General features: G+C 39.2%; 1 protein-coding gene across 5 annotated transcripts in view; it reads right to left on the minus strand.

Moving 5' to 3' along the window:
- Positions 1-1,873: 1,873 nt before the first annotated feature.
- The window catches only part of EEFSEC (eukaryotic elongation factor, selenocysteine-tRNA specific), a 124,505-nt gene continuing 105,062 nt past the window's right edge, over positions 1,874-21,316 (minus strand). For 4 of the 5 annotated variants that reach the window (XM_040076361.2, XM_040076356.2, XM_040076357.2 and 1 more), the window contains exon 7: positions 1,874-5,201. In XM_040076361.2, the coding sequence (XP_039932295.1) occupies positions 5,017-5,201 (185 nt within the window). In that variant the 3' untranslated portion in view covers positions 1,874-5,016. Of the gene's footprint in view, positions 5,202-17,191; positions 17,306-21,316 lie in introns of all 5 variants that reach the window. The other variant, XR_005702824.1, reaches the window with a different exon arrangement.

Below are 21,316 nucleotides of genomic sequence, written 5' to 3' on the forward strand. Positions count from 1 at the left end.
TCAATAGTCAAAAAGACAATCTCGCTTTTAAGAATGTGCCTTGTAAAGCAGTGCAGGGTTGAGATTCACCAGATCTTGCAGTATTTTCTGATTCTGTTTAATAAGCTCCTTTCACGGCTGACTGTGAAATACGAAGATAAGAATTCGACAGATTCTCTCTCCTGTCCTTTACTAGTAAAAGTATACAAATCTATACTTTGTACAATGTATCAGAAATGTATGGCTTAGATGCCCTTAGAGGACTCACTTTTGACAAGCAACAGTCACGTTGAGGGGGAAGTGTATGATCCGAGTCTTGGAGACAGATTACATCATCTTGGAAAAGCACTTGTATCAGACACACAAATGAAAATAAAGAACTGTAACACTGAGGAATGGAAACCCAACAACTGGAACTTCAACTAGCACAGCAGGAGATGTGAGAAAGACTCCATATTCTGGCATTGACAATGGGAAATAAGCAGATACACTCTAGTCATTTTTCTCATAGTCAACAGTGTAAACTGACATTTTTAACCTGTTTTTGCACAGAACAGCAGGAGAATTTGTGGGGAATTACAGAAGACTGACAGTATCTTGCTTAAACTCAGCCTCCCCAAGCCCCTGGATCCCTTCTAGGTGCACATCATCTAGAAGAACTGGCCTTACCACAGATTGCAGTCACACAGTCCTTCCCCTGCTGCCAAGTTTGGCAGGTTAGCTCCCAGTGCTGGGCTCTATCTTAAAATAATTCTATTTATATGCTCAACAAGTTTGTTTAAAACTCATGTGTTTGTAAATGAAGAGCTTTCCAGCTCACTGTGGCTATTAAATTAAAAGGGAAACATGAAGAGGTTTTGAAACTGCTAATAACGTAGCATTCCTCTGCTGCCTTTCATCCTTCATTTCACAAGATCCCAGAGTACTTTGCACATGTAAACACAGAGCGGGCCTCCCAGTAGAGAGAGGCAAACAGTGCTGGGGTGGATTGTGGCTTCACCACTGTAACTCCCCATGAGCTGTGATGGGCTCTCATTTTGGTTTATCACCCCATGGCTGTTCAACTGCAGACTCCAACAGGAAAGGGACGTGCTAATGACCAGAAAGAGATGCCTTGTACGCACCAAGAACTCCCCTGGTGCAGATGGCTCACTTTTGCATAGTCAGTTACTTGCAATCAACTAATACAGGATTAAAGAGACACAGCTATTTTCAGCTGAGCCAGAAACATACACAGAAAGGACACTGATGCCTCAGTCTTCGGTCAACAGATTGGAGTTGATGGCTCTGTCCCAGACATTAAATGCATTGTAGTTTTTAATAGAAGCTGTTCTTTGAGAGCGGGATTGCAAGCCTGATGCAAACCCTTCTGTCTCAGTTCCAGTGAAAACCCCTTTTTTAGGTGGGGAGACTCAGCTTTGATTCCAAGCAAAGAATGCCACCTACTGAATCCTTCCTACCATGAGCACAGCTTTGACCCTCCTGGCTTCAGACCTCTGGCATGATCACAAGTCAGACTGCAGTCCCAAAATAATTTCAAGGAAAAGTAGAAAACAGGCTTGTAAAAATGAAGCTCTTATCCCTGTTACTCTACCCAAAACCCAAAGATGTATTACTCACCAACCTCTGCGCAGCCACAATAATTTCTAGTTTTGCAAACTGACAACCTTAATAGTATTAAAAAAACTCCTTACATTTTTATGCCCTTTTGGATTCATTATAGTACAGTCTGACAATATATGCTAGTGCAGTACATTCTGCAACATTTAACCCATGTTCCCAGTTGCCATTCTTAACTTCACAGCTTAATGATACAGAGCCAGTAGATCACAATACGATCCTGTTAATATTTTTTAATGCCATTTTTACAAATTACAGCATAATGCACTGATTATGAGGATGAAAGGAAAGTCTCTATGTCTGTCTGGAAACCAAATAAAAGAATGTTTGAACATCTGTTCATCCTACAAATGTCTTTAAAAGCTTTGATTTTCTCATAATCATTTTGTTCCACCATTTCACCCTTTTTCAAATGTGTATCCAACAGCCTCAGGACAGCAGCCAGAGTTGTGCAGTAACAGCACATTATAATCAAAGTTCTTGGGCACAACCTAAGTTCTCCCTTCTCCCTACATTGGGAGAAACAGAAAACCAAACCCCAGTCTTCAACAGGTCACTCCCCAGCTGCATATCCTACACAAACCTCTGCAACAGGAGCAAAATGAAATGATGAGGCTCCGTGACAGGCTTTCCACAGAGGATTCCAAGGCACAGCATCAGGGTAGGTGAAGGCACAGCCTGCTCCTGTGGGTCCATCAGAGTTGCCCAGGGTCAAAGCCTGGACAGAGGCAGCTCCTCAGCGGGGAGCTGGGATGAGCTGCAGGCCAAGAGCCTTCCTCACCTCACTGGGCTCCCATTAATTGTCATGGGAGCCCTGACACAGAACCCCAGAGCAAGTGCAGAGCCAGAGCAAGCAGAAGCAATGAGCAAAGAAGGAAATAGGAGCACTGAGGAGGAGATCAGGTCTTAGACTGACAAGATGGAAGAAAAATGCTCAGTTAGTATGCTAGTCTGGAAATGAAATGGAAGATAGGAATATTCTAAAAATATGTTTACAAGAGACTGGATGAGAAAGGGATGTACATCCAACTCGAATTACTGCTGCTCACTCCCTTGCAGTACCCCAAACAAATAAACCATAGGACTCCCTGCACTAGGAGTCCTTTCAGCCAAGCAGAGGGCTGAAAATCTGAGTGTTCAGGGTTAATGAGTTTTCAAAGGGATCAGGCTCCATAACAGACTCACTGATCCTGTTAAGCGCAATCCATAGTGTGGGGGGGAAAACAGTCATCAGATAGGCTTTTGTAAAATTACATACTCCCATCTACACTGACAACCCCCTTTCCGGAACTACTCAAATGTGTCTTAGAAACAAGACAAAGCCCTGTAAGTGCAAAGATAACTCTGGAAGCACCTTTCCTGATCACGCCCCTTTTCTTTCCAATGCTCCAAATTAGCAACCCATTTAAAATTTGGGAAGGACACTAGAACTATACAGATGCAAATATAAGTCCCTTAATAGCAATAAGTATTTAATTAGGTTTTTTTATACCCATAATTCTTAGACTAACCTGGGAGGATAGTAACATTGTTCCTTCAGTGTGATCTGTTCCTCTGGGTTCCATCACTGCAGAATCTTAGGCAGAGGTAACAGTGCAGAGTACAAAACAGGATATGATAACGGCTTAAAAGAAAGATAACATTATGAATATTCTTTCTAAATACTGCTTTTGAGGGTGTTTGGGAAGATGAGAGAAATGGGGAAAGAAGGGTGACAGGGGTGTGAAATGCATTTTTTTCCAAAGAAGGATACACTTTCCAGCAAGGCTAGCAGCACAAGTTATGTTATGCCAATAGCTGAAGTTGCCTGCCTAATTCCACTGGAATCACACTGAAAGCAAACCTCATAATCTTAAGGGATGTGCTAAAGCTTTGCTGGGACTCACTCAGCAGAAACTGTTTGGGAATATTACACAAAGCACTAATTCTGTTCTGATTTAAAGAGGGACCATAAGCCTAGTTTAGACACCAGGCTTGCTCTGTCTCACAACTGTCCAGCTGTAAATAACCTCTCAATAGCTGATAGCTTTGCCATTTATAGCCAATTTGGCTACCTAGAAATTAAAAGGAAAAGACTGGAAAAAAATCAGGATCATGCTAATATGATGGACTCAGGCACATCAAGGGACATAATAATATGATTAGTAAGAACAAATGTAGCAATTGTTTACATCCATATGCAACTAATGCACTTACCTTATACATATGGTCACCATCTATAGCTGACTTGAGGAAATGGGTCACAGGCTGCTATTCAGCATCAACAAGCAGGTACTCTTTTTGTTCAAAAGGCAGGAACTAATATTTGCCATGCTGCTGATCCTGAGTCAAATTTCTGTTCTACACTGCAGCTTTCCTACCTGTGGAATTGCTGATAGTTTTCATGTTACGGTGTCCTATACTTTGTATGCAACAAGGAAGGTATGTTACCAGCACTCTCCTTTTTATGAGCCTAGAACATGAAATTGTGAGAAAGAGCTAAAGCAGCCATGAAATCCCTATTAAAAACTAACAGTTTCTAAAGAATCTTGGAGACACTCATTTTACAAGGCTTATGCAGCAATCTTCTATCATTATTTTAATCAAAGAAAGCCCTTGACCATTTCCAGAGGCAACTTTTTCTTTCACATACCAAAGGCATTTTGGTTAAAATAAAAAAACAAACCAAAAAGAAAGGAAAAAAAAAGAAAGAAAAAGAAGAAGAAGAAGAAAATAGTTTTGGAATAGAATTCATTGCACAACAGGCAGGAAAATCAGAAAAGTTACATAAAATGTCACTGAAGGTAAATTCTGAACCTTTGGAACAGCAAACAGAATAAATAAGACTCTCAGCTACACAGATCATTATGTTTAATATGAAAAACATTTCTAGATATAAATCATATTTATAAAAAACATCCATACCATCTCTCAGATTGCATCTTACATAGTTGCAGCTGAAGGAATGTGAAACATCCATTTTAGGTTTCACCTATTAAATAGTGGGCTTTCTGACTCCCACTTTGCTCAAGGAACTAAGCCTAGAATAATCAGCTTCACTTTGTGGATCACATGAAATTCACATCTTGACTTGATTTAGATTAATACTGGTGGCAAACTTCCAAATCAAGAGAAACTTCAACACAATTATCCAGGAAAACTGGAATTAGAATGTACAGCCCAGTGTGCTCATCTGGCAGGTGAAACTCTCTGAGATGTCATAATGATGCACAACACAAGAGACGACAAAATAAGCAAATTTGAACAGAACAATATGAGATTGCAGAGATTTTGAAAGGGGGCACAGTCAGCACGAGCTTCCAGGCTCTGTTTGTGAGGAAGGAACAGGTCTAGTGTGTTCGGACAGGAAACACATTCCACTTCAATGCATTTCAGGGTCTGGAGTTTGAGGTGTAATCAGAGGCCTCTCTTGCTTCCTCAGGACTGAATCATTTTCTTCTGTGTGTCAAAAACATATCTTTTAAAGATAAGAGAGACAGTAACAGGTTGGGCTGAATCATTCTTGCTGTTTTCATCCTCTTTGGTCATATCCCCTTTCCCTCCCTTAGATTTCTTTTTGGAGGCAGCAGTTAGCACCATCTTGGTATCTGGCTTCAGCCCATCTGTAAAAGAACAAGAACACGCATGACTAACACACTCAACATCACATTTCAGAGAACTAGAAAAAATGAGCAGGCATGTTTTCATTTGAAATCAACCAAACGAACTAAGAAAGTAAATCAAATGCATTAGGGAAGTTACACTTCTGCATAAGACTCCTGCAATAAGGTAATTCACACAGAAAAAAGGATAAGTCTTTAAACATAACCAAGTTCACAACAGTGATACCACAAATCCAGTGGAGTATCCTGAATCCTTCAGTGTCCATCTACAGCTTTTAAAGTATTAAACACAAGCAAGAATTTAAACAAGCCAGACCAGCTTGCCTGGTCTAAGTCTTTTACTTGGCAGGGTCTTCCTATTATTTAGACACATACCCAAAGTTTCTTGTCATCACTATGAATATTTATAAAAATATAAATCATGAATAAAAAACACCTGGCAAAACACTAAAATTATAGAAAGACACAAGGCTCAGAAGATTCTTGAATTTCTCTAAGTCTGTTTTCTGGATTCACCAAAAGAACACTGCTTTTTTTATAACTTGCACATTGTGAATTGTACAGGTTTTGCGGTTTTGTTTGTTGGATTTTGTTTGTTTGTTTTTATTTTGTTAAGACAAAGTATTTGTAAGGGGTTTCAATGTGCACTGCTTATTGCTTAGGGGCACTAGAATTAAGTGGCATAATAATTTGGGAATCTGTTTCTCCAGACATTTGCGCCAAACAAAAATATTTGTCCTTTTCTTCCTAAATGGCCAGGGTTTATTACACCTTTAATTTTTCTTATAACTCAACACTGGTTTAGTTATAAGAAAAAAATCACTCAACTGGTAACATTTTAGATAAGAAAAGCAAGATAGCCAAGTCCAAAGAAAAGCTATTAAACAAGAGAGATGCAGCTCCTAAAAGAGCACTCCTGAAGAAGCACTTGCATAAAGCAAAGGCAACAAACTCCTCTGAAGCTTTTTCAGCGCCACCAGAATATGCTGCAATGTGGTTTTCAGGCATTGGGCCAAAATCAGTTCAGGTATTTTTAACCTGTGGTGTCACATAACCTTATCACAGACACTTAATCAGCCTCTCTCTCTTAATACTGAAATTCAGATGCGGATTCTCATATCACAGCCTGACAAAAAGATTGAGATGCTTAGATTTACTGGAGACAGGAGGTCTACGGGCAGAGACAAACTGCTCGAGCTCAGACACATCCAGAGGCACCCACAGCTGATGGCAAGGGGACCCAGCCCTAGAGCCCACCTTTTCATCTTGCTGTGTCAGGGAAGAAATTGGTGCAGCCGCATTCCCACCGCACGGCCAAGGGAAGGGAGGAAATGAGGAAGTGCTGAAGCAAAACCAGGAAACTGCCCATTTGTCATTTCACAACCACAGGCTGTAAACCATCCCTAAGGCTCTGCAGTGGGGATACTTTGACAGAGAGAGGGGTCTTTTTAAAAAAAAAAAAAAAAAACCAACACCAAAAACAAAACAAAACAAAACAAAACAAAAACCAAACCAAAACAACAACCAACCAAGAAAGAAAAAGAAATGGGGGAAAGTCCAAGGGTCCAAAAGAGGAGAAAGGCAACATGGTTTGTATATAACTAAATTACAACAGCCCACAGTAAGGCTGCACAAGTCCAGCATCAAGCAGAATCAACTTTGTACAGTCCTGCAATATCATGCATTTCACAGTCATGGCAGCTGCTGTTTTCTCTTTCCAGATGCAGGACACAAAAAAGCAATGTTTATTTCATTGTGAAAATAATTGAGACTGTTCTTCCTTGATAGCTGAGAAGTCTGATTATGACTATCTTTGCACATGTATGGTTCAATTAATCAAACTAGGTAATATGGTGTGGCAGGACCACGTATTTATTATATGATTTTATTACATTGTACAGTCATGTCTGATGCAGCCATTTCCCATTTTTTAATTGGATGCTTTCATATAAATCCCATTAATATCATTACCCTTGCAATCACTCCATCTTCACTATGAAAAATAATGTATCACTGCATGAAAAGCAACTTATTTCCTATTTGGAAAGCTCTAAGAGCATTGTGGGTGCTGCTAGAAAAAAAAAATAGCAACAGTCAAGAAAGAGGGAAAAAAAACTAAGAAGAGTGACCTCACACAGCCCTATTCACTACCTTTGCAGAATTTATTTAATACTTTGTGTTTTCTACTGTATTGATCAACCTAATTGTAACTATCCCTGCACAGGGTTTCCTCTGCTTTCCTGAGATGACCATTTATTTTTTGGACAAAGAAACATTTCATTTTGGTTTCCAGTTGGTTTCCCTTTCTGGGTCTTATCACTATTAGAAATGCTGCTGTTACTGGCACAGCACTGTTTAAGAAAGATGTTTAACTAAATCCTTTCAGAAAGACACATTTTAATTAAAGCAAACAAGTCCTAAAACACTTTTATTTATGCTAGCGGGCTTTGCAAGACTCTAATTTCAAAAAAAAAGCAAATTGACGGAAAGGAGAGAGGAAGGGAGGAGATGGGGCATTAAAATTGCAGCCGAATTTTTCCCTTATGGGTATCTGAAGAACCCAGGCTGCCTCTGCAAACCCTTTCCCGCAGGGACATGGCAGTGGTTGGCCTCTCACCCCACAGAGACCCTTGGCTGCAGCAGCAAGACAGGGAAGTCTCAGCCACAGGGGTGAAATAACCACCGTGGATAAACTGAGCTTCAAACCCACCTTCAGCTGTGTTGGATGGCCCAACACAACTGAAACCTGGCGCAGCATCTGTGGCATTCAAACAAATCATCTCATGACTGAAAAATTTTGTTTTCAAGAAAAAAAGACATGCTGCATGTGGAACTCTGCTGGGGAAAATGCATTTAAAACTGAGCCATCTCACCTCCTCCACTGTATCACTAACTTCCACATAGAAGAAGTAAAGTTATCCTTCACCTGCAGCACTTAACACCTACTTGGTCTAAATAAGGTATTCCAGGTAAGAAATTTCCAGAAAAAAATCGCAGAACATGGTAGTTCCTACCGGTGAAGTGACAGGCTGACAGCCAAAGGCAGCAGAGTATCATTAAACTCACACGGTATCTAAATTACCTAATCAGATCCCACGGCACTCATTCTGCAAACAGATTTGGTGGCTGGCATCATAGCCTGACAAATCGCATTTTCTGTTTTTCTGCCCTGGTGCCAGCAGGTCTCAGGGCTGAGGAGGCTCTGAGACAGGGAGCAGCACAAAGGAGCAGGAAGAGAGAGACAGCCACAATTGAGGTTTCATCTACCTCTGCGGATTTCTCACATTACACACAATGCATACTTTACATTTTACAAAACCAAGGAAATTAAGGGAAATATATTTGTCACCAAAGAAGACATCAGAGCTTTAATAGCTGAAATGATGGATATTTTTAGATGTAGGTCTAGTTTAACTTACTTACATTAAAGGTCTAATCTCTGCTGAACAATAGCTGTGTTAGCTGGAACACATAGTAAGAAATCTGTTCCATTAATTAAGGGATGCCTGTACTACTCAAATTTGTAGCAAATGTTAATAGGTTTTTTCCCTTCCTCTGTTGGACAATTACTTTATTTTGGCAAGTTGCTAATGAATTAATTGAAAAGGTCCATGTATCAAAAAAAAAAAAGCCTTCAGCTTCAAAGTTCTAAAAAAATGCCTTGCAATACAACAATGGAAAATGCCTATGTATGAATATTATTAATGGGCCATCCTCAGAGATACATAAGATATGTGAAAGTGCAGCAAGTTCATTCCTACCCATCAAAACCACATCTGTAAGAAATACCTACACAAGGTCTTATGCAAAATGTACTTTTAGCACCCACTAACTCAGGTTAGATATGAGAATCTAGTTGTGAAACAGTGTAATCTACTTCATTCTTTTCAACTACTGTTAATAATTAACAAATAAAAATTCAGACTCTTTAATATCCTTTGTCTCAGAGTGGTCTGAAGGATTTAGTCCAAACTGATCCATTTATAAATGATATTAATAAAAAAATGCATTTTCAAATTCAAATTAAAAGCAATGCCACATCAGGAAAAATATTTTCCAGGTCTAAAAACAATTTGTCATGCACAAAATAAAGGAAAAACATAGTATTTTATACAATTTCCACAAATAATAAGCTAGCAGCTTAGTGATTTGCATTATCTTACATAGTTAAATGAATGGCAGCGTCAAAACTGCAAAACTGCTCCCACAAGAAATTTGTGTAGAAACATGCAGATTTTAGCCACTTCATAGGGAAATTCCACACTAGAACTCTGGACCCCTTCTTGTGTATAGGTAAAAATCCAATTTTATCTATACACAATCACTTCAGCTCCCCTCCCTCCAATAAAGTTACTCCCACGGACACAAGTTTTGCACTCAGGTTAAGCAGGACATGGCAGAGCTGGGCAATGAACACCCTCCCGCAGATCCTGTGGTGGGCCTGGGACAGACTCCCCATCAGCCAGCCTGGAATACCAGCCCGGACACAAATCCCAACACCCACACACAGCAACATCATCAGGTTTATTTTTACTTTGTTTTTACTACTGCTTCAGCTGGAAGGAGGATGAAAGCTGACAGAGTATCTGTTCTCTAATTCCTTTTGCTCACCCAACATCAGGGTGAAGGAGCACCTCTGTGCTTTTGCCCCATATAAATATTGATTTCATCTATTACCTGTAACCTTGGACTCTACTTTGCCTTTTACACTTTTAACTTCTCCACTACACATCCTCCTTCACTTAATACTGTCATTTTTTATCAACATCCCTTGTCAGATTTGTTGACTTTTTCCATATTAGCCTTCTGCTTCCCTGCTCCTTCAAAAGGTCTCCAAGGGTGGTCTCCACGCTTTCTTTCTAAAGTCCAGCTCCTTCTTCCTTGACTCACAATTGTACTTGCTATTCAGCCCTTCAGGAGTTTTATCTCTCTCTCCCCCTCTTCCAACTTAATTTTTCAGATTTCCCATCTTTGTATTTCCATTTCCTATTTTCACAGTTCTTTTCAATATTTAGGAACTAATGAAACATTATGTTTGAATGTAAGATTTTAAAGACTGAATGCCAGACACACTTTAGATGAGAAGCAAGATAATACAGTATCTCCTTGTATTCCAGCCAGAGACAGGAGCAACTTTTAAGTAACTGATAAATCCATCATTGAAAACAGGTGTAATAATATAGGTGCAGGGCATGCTTTCCAGCACAGCCAGGGAGGATAATTTATTTTGCTGAACAACAACTCCTTTCTCTTGTGCACACTTGTAAAAAAAGCCTACTATGCTGGTGAACATGGAAGTATTTGCATGGATGATTACACAGTTTTTTTACAGCATAAGAACTGTAATGGGAAAAAAAAATCATTTAAAAGATTTCAATGTTCCCAATTAATGAGAACTTTGCTTTCAGGCCAAAATTAAAAGTTCATCCTACCCTGCACTGGTACTTGCCGTGGTTTGCTGGAAAAGCACTGGCTCAGAATCCTCACCATGCTGTTAAGAAAAAGCACATTGAGGCTAAACCAACAGCTACCCTGGGAATAGAAAATATTCCTTTCTGCATTACATATTAAGAAATTCCTAGACTGTTCTTGACTTGCCAACACTATTGCCAAACCATATTCCAGTCAAGAATTTCTTAGCAGAGTTTCAGAGGGAAACTGAACTTGCTTCTCCCTTCTGTAAACAAAATATCCTATTCACTTCCTTTGAACACTGCAGGTAGAAGACTCAGCTACATGCAACTTCTTGTACCCTGTCAAGATTCAAATGTTAAAAATTGACTGAACATCAGAGAACAAGTCAATGCAGCATATTTAATGGTGGGAATAATTTTTATCTGAGGCAAATGTAACCTTTTAACATGACAGGCAGGTATTTTTCGTTCCTCCCAAGGGAAGGAAAAAAGGGCAAAACTTGAAAGAGGAAAAGTGTTGGGGATAATCCTCACTCACAACGGATTATTTGTAACAGCTGGTTTGCACAATTTCAGGATTTCCTTAAATTGAACTCTCAGAACCTGAACCCTAATTACAGAGTTAGAGCATGTGTACATCAACTCTTGCTAACACAGAGTACTGTTAACCTGGGCAAAAAAAAATGGTTGACCTGAAAATCAGAAATAATTAGAGGCCCAGATGGAGACATCCATGCCACAGTCTGATGTAGAGGGACTTGACCAGAGACTGTACAAAGACGAGCCTCTCCTTCAGCCTACTGCAATGATGGGCTACTGAAAGGAAATAGAAACTTTCTGCCACTACTGCATGACTCAAGAATTCTATATTTCAGCACAACACAATTAAAAACTTTATACATTTATCCATCCTTAAAAAAAGCATAGCTTCCTATGTCCACAGAAGAGTACAAGGTTCAAACAGAGCAGCACTCCCATTTGTTTCACATTCTGACCAACTTTAAAGTAAGAATAATAAATCTATCATTAGTTTCCACCAAAATTAATAGAAATACCAGTGTTATAACAACTGATTCTGAGAGTCCCACAATACACTAGAAAACACACACTTGTTTTTCAACTAGTCCCAAAACATGTCAGCAGTTCCACAGAACTGTTTCTATGCACCCTAAGAACTATAAAAGCTCAAGTAACACTCCAGAGTTTTGATTTAAACAAAAGGCAGAAGCATTCCAAAATGAAAGGATGTTTTTGCCCAGTCTCTCCATTTAGTTATCTCTGCACTCAGGAAGAAAGGACAACAAAATAAAACATCCTGCTGTTTCAATTCCTTATATCAGTTAGCAACTCTGCTTCTCTTCTCCTCTGCTAAAGATACCTCAAATCTTTTGAGTTTTTTAATGCAACTTCACACCTTCAATATCCCAGGAGAAAAACAAACAAACAAACAACCCACCAAACATCAACAGAACAAAAATCCAAACCAGAAGAATGGTAAACTGATCAGGAAAAACAAATCTTTGTGAGCCTTCCAAGGACAAAAGTATTATGTTACTGTACCCATAAACACTATAATACAGACCTCAAGTGCACCATACAGCTTTATAGTGGACTGGATGATGGGTCATCTAGAGACTGCTGATCCTATCTAGATTGGCATCACATCTGCCTATCACGAATACATTGTGCTTTAGAAAGAATGAGAGTGAAACTGTGTCCTGAGCTAACTGGAGCCCAGGATCAGGTAGGAATTCTCTACCTGACATCAGGGTCAACATCTATAAACTTTTTCTAGGCAGAAGATTTAAGTTTTCTTATAGGAGCCAACCTACTCTGTTCCTAAGTGTTCGTCACCATGATAACAAATACTATTACCAAGATAATTTCAATGTAATAGTTGACCAGAGATTCACTCAAGAAACAAGAGATACTCCTTTCCTTGCTACCCTCAGGAGCTCAGGATTTGAGCTTCAATTACTTTTCACAAATCAGGCAATGAATTTTACTTATGTAAATACATTCACAATTCTCGAGTAATTCTGTTTTGAATTCGCACCACCCTTCCCACATCTCTTGTCAGCTTTCTCAAATATTCTGTTAGAGTTTCAAACTCCAGAGAAGAGTAATTTTTCTTTTCTGGCCAGTAAAAGATCAGTTACTATCACCTTACCTGGCTTGTGAATATTAATAGGGCTACAGCAAGAAGCTGGCCAGGGAGCAACCAGCCTCCAAGAAGACAAGAAAGGAGACTCCTTCCAAATGTGCTAAATACTCAGCATGGTACTTGGGATGTACATAAAACATCCATAATTCACTGTTTGATGACAGAGACAAGAAAAAAAAAATCTTACAGCCGCTTTGAGCAGAAGTAGACTGCCCCATGTCCCAAACACCATGTTGACAGCCAGCCTGCATCCAGCATTGCTACTCCTGCAGTCCCCATATGGCAGATGGCTTGGAAATCCTTAACAAGTAAAACATCTATGCATAAACTGGGGAATAGCTCCCCTGTACCACATCAGAGAAGGCTGCAGCTCAGTGGTGAGCAGGATTGAGTCTTGTGTATCAGTTTAAGTTTATACAGGCTTTTGGACTGAAAGACATTATTATAAGAAGTGGTACTACTGGAAATACCATGGATCTCATTATGGGCTCGTACTTCGCAGGGAAGAGCCAATCTTCCTTGATGAGGAAGACAGAAGCTGTTTCAATTTAAGAAGCTGACCTGGGTGAAGTTCAGGCCAAAGCTGTGTTTGGAAAACTCTCACATCAAGCCGGACACAACCCTTTCAAGCTCAGTGCCAGTTCCACACAATGGTTTGAACTGTGCTCTCCGGCAGTCCTTAAAGGCACATTTTGTATCTTGGCTTTTGCTGCAAGCAATCAAGAAAGAATGCAAGAAAACAAAACTGTTTCCCAAGCACTGTTTGCTGGTGCCATAATTAATATAATCAAACAATTCCACAAATTGCTTCCAATTGTTGGCGTCACTTTCATGTGCAGAGCCAGACTTTCAAAGAAGGGTCCTTCTTGTCCTACATCCTTACACTGGTAACCCTTGCTTCACACAATAGTAAACACAACCTCACTACATAGTAGAGGGTAATTGGTACTGTAATAGGTCCCCAAGGCCCCATGGACACAATTTGAAATGCCATCTAATTTTTCTTTTTAATTAAAAAAGCAGTTACTATATTTAAACACCACCACAAAGAAGTTCAGAGGGGACAGATCGGAGTTTCCCACAGCTCTCTGAGAGTTTTCTCAAGGTCAGAAAGAGTTTTATAGGCTCAATTGGTACACATTTTTTTCTTTAATTAGTCTGCCATGCCTTCTACATGAAGTCAGCGTCTTGATTTTCAGTCTGATATTTTTCATATTGCTAAATGGAGCACAGACTCCAGCACCACACCCACCACACCATAGCTGCTGGCTGCTGAGAGGGTATCAGTGGTGTACTTCCCTCTGCTTGCCTTGCCTACCCCTTCCCTCCTCTCCTCTCTTCATCCTAAGCGTGTCATCCACATTGAGGAGACCCAGCATAGCGCAGTACATTGAATATGCCATTCATTCGGCTTCATATTTCTCAATTTCCAACAAGATGACCAGGATATATTACCTGATTTCCCAAACTTACATAATATGACCACATTTTTAACCTCATTTTTCAAAAATAAAATGCAACTATTAAACACCATGCACAAATGGACCACTGTCATCTGAAGCCACACAGCAGGACAGATTTCTGAACTTAACAAATCCCCATCACGTATCACACCATTGCTCTGCATCCAGCTCAGTACTTAAGTAAATCTACAAAAGCCCACACAAACTTGAGAAGGATATTTGTAGTTCCCACAGTGGGTTTTCCAAAATACACCCTAATCCAACATAACCTTCAGCCCTAAATGACAGCATGGAGATGAAGTGACATACTTAAAGTCTTCATTTTCTGTTCAGCTGGCCATTCTTCAGCAGCAATCAGTTGAGAGTACAAAACCTGACCCCATCTTATAGGCCAACACAGTTGCTGCTGCGCAGTGCACCACAACCATTTGCTGGCCAAGTCTTCCTGAAGCAACTTCCCCAAGAGCAGAGGACTTTCTAACTTGCACTCTTGGAACACAACTGTGAGTTGTACGCTCCACAAAACTTTGTCTTTCTGTGCAGCAGGGACTAACCTTAATACAGGTTACAGGGAAACTCCAGTGCACCATGCACTAGATCTAGGCTACACAAATTAAGTGTACACATAATACAATGGATCATCTGTCAGAGCTAAAAGACAACCACTATGATCATATTTCTGGCCTCAAATCCAACACCGTTCCACTAGCCTAGAGGAAATTTCCAAATTCATTTTTCCATAGGCTTTCAGTACAATAACAAGGTTGCAATTATGCCAGCTGATTTATCATACCAACAATTATTAAAACTCTATTTTCATTTGATGGTCACTCAAGGTCCACAAAGCCATTGAGATCATGTGTAAATGCTGTACTCTCACTCCCAGTATACCTGCAGGGAGAGGCACCACTCACACTGGCGCTGTGATTTCAGTCCACACGTTCTTCAAGCTCCCTGAAGCAAAAATTGAATGCATGGAAAATGTCCAATGCACAACAGGATCAACTATGAAAAATTAATGGAACTAATAAGGAATCAAATTATCAATACATATAAATGCAATGTTGGAAGCTTGGGATTATAGGCAGGCTCTTCTTACAATTCAACATTAGAAAAATTACAGGCAGGTCATCATGAAATACTCAAGACCATTCAAAACACTCAAAGTCAGAACAGTGTCTTGAAATCACAATTACTATCACTGGATCGCTTAAGTTCTCTCTCTCCTGGCAGAGTACTAAGAAACATGCAGATATAAACAAGAGCAGAATTTGGGAGAGTCTATGGCAACTGTTGTACACAAAAGATTTTCACAAGTTTTATTGTTGAGGTAGTTCTTGCTGATTAAATTCTCAGATTAAGAGGAACAACATCGCAAACATGTCCCCAGAGAGTACAGTTAGGTATGTAAAAATAGATCAAGGAACCACTTAGCACAGGAGCTTTCATAATTTTAAAAACCACAGAATATCCCTTTGGCAATGAATTTCGATCCAGTGAGGGAATTTATCTGACCAAAGCCAGCAGAGGCCAGAAGGCACTTTTGATAGTGTTTTTGTCAGCACTCCAGTACCTATTAAATAGTAAATAAACAAAACCAACAATGCTCATGTTGTGTGCACCAAGGTGAGCAGAAACAACTAAAACCAGATTTTGTATTCAACAAAAGGGACTAAAACTTCATCATCCCAGTGAAAAAGGAACAACAAAACCTGCACCACTGCCCACTATCTCCTACAGCAGCATCTAAGAAATATATACAACATGGAAGAAGTTCAGGTTAGCAGACCTGACACAGAATCAAAAGCAATTCATTACAAAGCAGCTCCAAATCAAAGTGCTCAATCCACAGGCCTGTCTGTAATCCTCCCACCTTGCCTGCGACTCTTGATGTGGAGGCACCACAGTAGCCAGTTAAGCTGGACCAACTCCTCTGACATATCCCAGGCATCTGCTGCTCAGCACTGCTCTAGAGTTTAAGTTTGGTGATACTCATCTTCTTCCAGGCTGCCTTTTTAAAGAAACTGTAAACAATGGGACTTCTGAATAAAGACTAAAACATTCAAATATTTTTTTAAAACTTCTAGGCAAGGGCCTTTAAGGCGATTAGAAGGGGAGGGGGATTGGATAGCAGCTTTTGCTTTTTCATGTTATGTATATTGTGTGTAAACAAATATGCAATTTGCTTTAAAAAGATAAGGTGATTAAATTTTTATCAGGCTTGTACTCTGTTGTCACCACAACAAAGAGAATTAGGAGGAGGAAAGAAAGGCCTTTTTATTTGAATTACACTCTTACCAGAGGTTCTCTGCAGCACAGCTGTAAAGCCACTCAATGTTCTCCAAACAGGCCCTTTGATTGCATTTTATTCAATTTGTTTGCATTTGGAGCAATCGAAAGGAAAAGAACGCTCCACATTTTGATGTCTTAATGTTCCCTAATACTTTCTTTAATTTACATTAAGCTTCTTAACTAGGGTGATGAATTCTTCAAAAACAATAAAGACCTAGTGCAGAAATCTTTCACACACCAAGAAAATTGAAATTATAATGTATTCATGGCTCTTTTTTTTTGTTATAAAAAGCATTATTTAGAAGAAAGATTTAAAGCATTAAAAAAAATTCCCAAAGTTGTATGAAAATTACTTGATCCAGAGAAAGGGAGGAAAGTTCAAACTAATTATTACAAGGGAAATAAAATGTTGTAGGAGGTGGAGAAGAATAAAAAGGATGAGAATTTTGCATTACTGTTAAGTTTTCAGTCTTTCAATAAACAATAAATTTCTTTCCTATGGCTTTCAAAAAAAAACCCCAACCAACCAACCAAAAAAACAACTCCCCCCCGCAAAAAACCCAGAAAAGCACCCCCCAAAACCACCACCAAACCAAAAGAAAAAAGAAAAAAAGAAAAAAAAAAATCCCACTAAAAATCTGTAAAATTTTGTTTTACCAAGACAAAATTAAATGTTTGTCAGTTCTTCCTCCTTTATTATTCATCTATTTCTTCCCTAAGATGACTCTTCAGAGTTCCACAGTGTGTTCCTCTCCCAGTGTCTTTCACAGTCTGCCAAGAACAACAGCACACACTGAAACTGGTGACGATCATAAAAGTCTACTCAAACACCCTCAGATGCAGCAGCTCCATGGGGCACACAACATGTTCCTAGGTGAGGTTCCCAGAGTCAAACCCCATCCACAGGTGGATCTCAGTCAAACAGGAGGGAAGGCTGCACAAGAAAAGCAAGGGTCACTCAAAAAGTAGAGGCCACTGGAGGGACAAGACTGGACAGGTCTGCTGTCGCAGGCACTGTGTTTTCCAGTTATAGTGGATGCTCAAACACTAACTACCTGTCTTGTGTGTCAAAACTCATTCTCAACAATTCCAGTGTTCCGTAAAAAATTCCTTCTGCAGAAAATGAACTCAGCTTTCAGTGAAAGCCCATTATGGACTTCTACATACAAATTATGTATGTACATACAAATGTATGCTTTGTATTCTTTACATACAAAGCAGCCTTAGTAAGGAACATCCAAAAAAAAGTGTACTTTTTCTTCGCTTCCCAATTTGTCTACTATTTTACCCTTCCTTTTACTTAAAAATTGTACATTCTAATTAACTACTCTAAGTTTTCAGCCATATATATGAATTTGCACATGTATAGCCACAAACCCCTCACTTTGCTCCCCCTTATCCTCTGCAAAAGAAGTCCAGAGAAAAAAAACACAAGCCATGGCTGGTACTTCTGTGAACACTAACACAGTGCCTGCAGCTGTGCTACAGTTACTGAGTGTCTGGATACTACAGCAGCAGAGAAATGAGCTTCCTAAGTGAATACTGAACTACATAAAATCCTCAAAATATTCTTGAAATAATAGATTTGAAAGAGAAGAGACATTTTGAACTGGAACAATTGTCATTTTCTGTCAACATCCACTGACCGCTCAACCTACATTCTCAGTTTTTTGTTTTTAAGCAAATTCCAGGAAAGCAGAGTTTAAAAACTTGTAATAAAGCCTGCCACAGTCACAAAATGTTTGTGGAAAAGCTCACTCTGCTGTAACAGCAATCAACGGGCCACAATAATTACAACAATTTAAAAATTCACATGCTGCTTTTACCACAGAATAAAACAGTGCTGATACTAATCCAACACTGTTGGTAGCCTGGTTGAAATGACACCTTCCAAGCTCTGGAACAAGTCGCACCACACCAGCACAGAGAAGCAAAACCCAAATTCAAGAGTGCATATGGATCAACAGATCAAAACTGAAAAACCTGAGTACCAAGAAATTGCAGACTGCGACTAAAGCAGCACAAAACAGCTTTACCAGAAACGAGGTTGTTGCCTTGTGCTATGGTAAAATGTTTTCTCCTGCATTTGCAGGAAACAAGAGAAAGACGATACAACGCTAATATAAACAGTTATTCAAGCACAATAATTATTGTATAACAGGTAACCACAACTATATCCCAACTATCTAAATGTTCATCTGCATTTTTTAAGGGAGCAAGTACAAAATCTACATAGCCCAAACAGTATTTATGTATGTAACCAGTTAAATCTTAACTGCTGTATCTATAAAAGCTTGTGCCTTTAAGCACAAATGATTCATGAATTTTAATTTGTTTTAAATGCTGAAAAATTCCAGCCAAGTAAATTGAGTCAACAAGCCAAATGATGAAGACATGTATCTGGCTTTTATTTTAAAAATAAAAAACTCAAGTCTATAAACTTCTTAGGCACCCACAAATCCTCTAGCAGTGAAAAATACTTTCCAATAACTAAGTTTCCTACATTTATTTTAATTACGACACTATGATTTTCACATGCTGGTCGAAAACTACTGAGCCTTAACTTGATTCTGTCTGTATTATTCAACTACAATATTTATAAATGTTCTTGTATTATTCAACTACAGTATTTATAAATATTCTTCCTACTGTGAGGAAGATACAACAATTATCAGAAAGGGGAGAAGGGGGGAAAGATTTGCAGAATGGGACTCTGTAAGCTGCTTCAATATCGTTAATTTAAAAAATGCAAAGTCATCAGTCCACTCTACAAATAAAAATGCTTAAAATTTATATAAGCATTATTCTAAAGGTAATAATTTATTTGTATTTCCTTCCTAAATATCAAGACTTTGTTAATCTTTTCATGCTTTTTCTCAGAAAATACAAAGACCAGAAACAAAACTTTGAATATAAAAGTTAATGTTTTCTAATAATTACTTTATAGTACTCAGGCTCCAAATAAACAGCAATGTCAACTAAACTGAACATAAGCAGTGATAGGTTTATAAAGAGACAGGCACAGTAAGTCAGACTTTAAATGAGATAGCACAAGCTGCAGAGATACAGTGACTCAAACCTAGCACATATTAATAACTTAATACCTCTATCCGTGCCACAGCAGTACTTCCATTTTTCTAGGCAAGCACCCAAGGGCTGGGTTTCCTTCCTCATTACACTCTTCCTGGGGCATAGACTGTTCTAAAACCCTGTCAAGTAAAATATCAGAAAACAGGTACAGCCTCTGACCAAGTCCAGGGAAGCAGATCACATTTAGGCTGAAGGAGATTAGCTTTCCTGAACCATCACCCCAAAAGACTCCCTTCACCTTTCTGAAATTTCCAGGTTCTGATCACACTGTTTAGAAATAAGATGTAGGCAATTCACAGGGCTCTGATGCAGAAATTATATTATTAACAAGTGTCATGATACAAGCGGCTGGCTGGAACAGAACAAATTACAGCAACCTAATGGACAAGATTCCCCCTACCAATGCAAAGCTGTTTAAATGTCTGGAATCAAATTCAGCTGTGAAAGGGAAAAGGTTTGCAACTTATATTGCGGGGTATTACAACAGTCAACCCAGCTTCGTGGAGTGACAACCTGGAGCGACAAGAGCCATTGCACATTTCCAACATACCAACTCTGACTTGCATTGCAAAAAAAATCCAACCCCCACAAATAAATATGGTGTTTCTAGGGAGTGCAGTAAAAGGCAGCATTGAAGCAGAGGAAAATTAAATTACAGAAGATGTAACATGACCAGCCAAAACACACAAACAAGAATAAATCAGCCCTCTTACCAAAACCACAAAGGCAGCATCTTGTGTGATGACTATTGATTTCATTAAGTTTAGGTTCTAATACAGTTCATTTCAGGAGCAGAGGCTGTCAGATCTGAAGACTTATTTTTTTCTTGACAAATAATTGTTAAGCTGCTGAATTGTTTGCCATGTATTAACATATCAATGTTTGTGATATCTTAAATTACTTAAAGACAACACAGGAACATATTTATGCTGTCATTATAAATAATTTGTAGAGTGCCCAACAATAGCATGGATTATTTTGCCCACTGAGTCTTCCTACAATACTGACTTTTTGAAAGGGGGTAATTTAAGAAATATTCATATTCAAATTACATTTTCTCTGGTAGCTCCTCTACATCCTCCTTTTAGCTCCCATTATGACACTGCTCCAGTCAACTCTACACTTCACAGCATCCGAAAAGTTATCCAGTAAAAGGAAACCTTGTCCCTTCCCAAACCCACCTGTATTCTCTATTTAGAGCTCTGATGTCTCCAGTTATTGCTCAAGGCAGAGTTGATCAACTGCAGGTTCTACGATGGCAACCAAGAAGCCATTTACAATTAACAAGTAACAGCTGTTACTGATTTTGCAGCAGAATTATGGCCAATCTGTACTTCAAACCCTTCCTCCTTATGAGGAGGGTGAAAACAAGAACAAGAAATAAACCAAAAAAAACCCCACCCAAAAACCCCAACTAAAACAACAACAACAACCAAAAAAATAAAAGCCACAAACCCCACCCCCCACAGACAAGAAAAGGGAAGGACTGGGGAAGCGTCATGGATAAAGGGCACAGCACTGACTAATAACAGCTTTGCCTGTGCAAAGCTAGGAACATAGAGATTATTACACCATGTTAAGTCAAGCTCCAAGTCCTCTTATCCAGGTTGCATGCATGGGGGGGAAGTCTGCAGCACACCACAATACTGAGCCTTGTTCCTCTTCTACAGCTCTTCATGCCCTGCAGACTCA

The sequence above is a fragment of the Hirundo rustica genome, chromosome 12 (assembly GCF_015227805.2).
Source record: "Hirundo rustica isolate bHirRus1 chromosome 12, bHirRus1.pri.v3, whole genome shotgun sequence".
In the NCBI taxonomy this organism is placed as follows: Eukaryota; Metazoa; Chordata; class Aves; order Passeriformes; family Hirundinidae; genus Hirundo; species Hirundo rustica.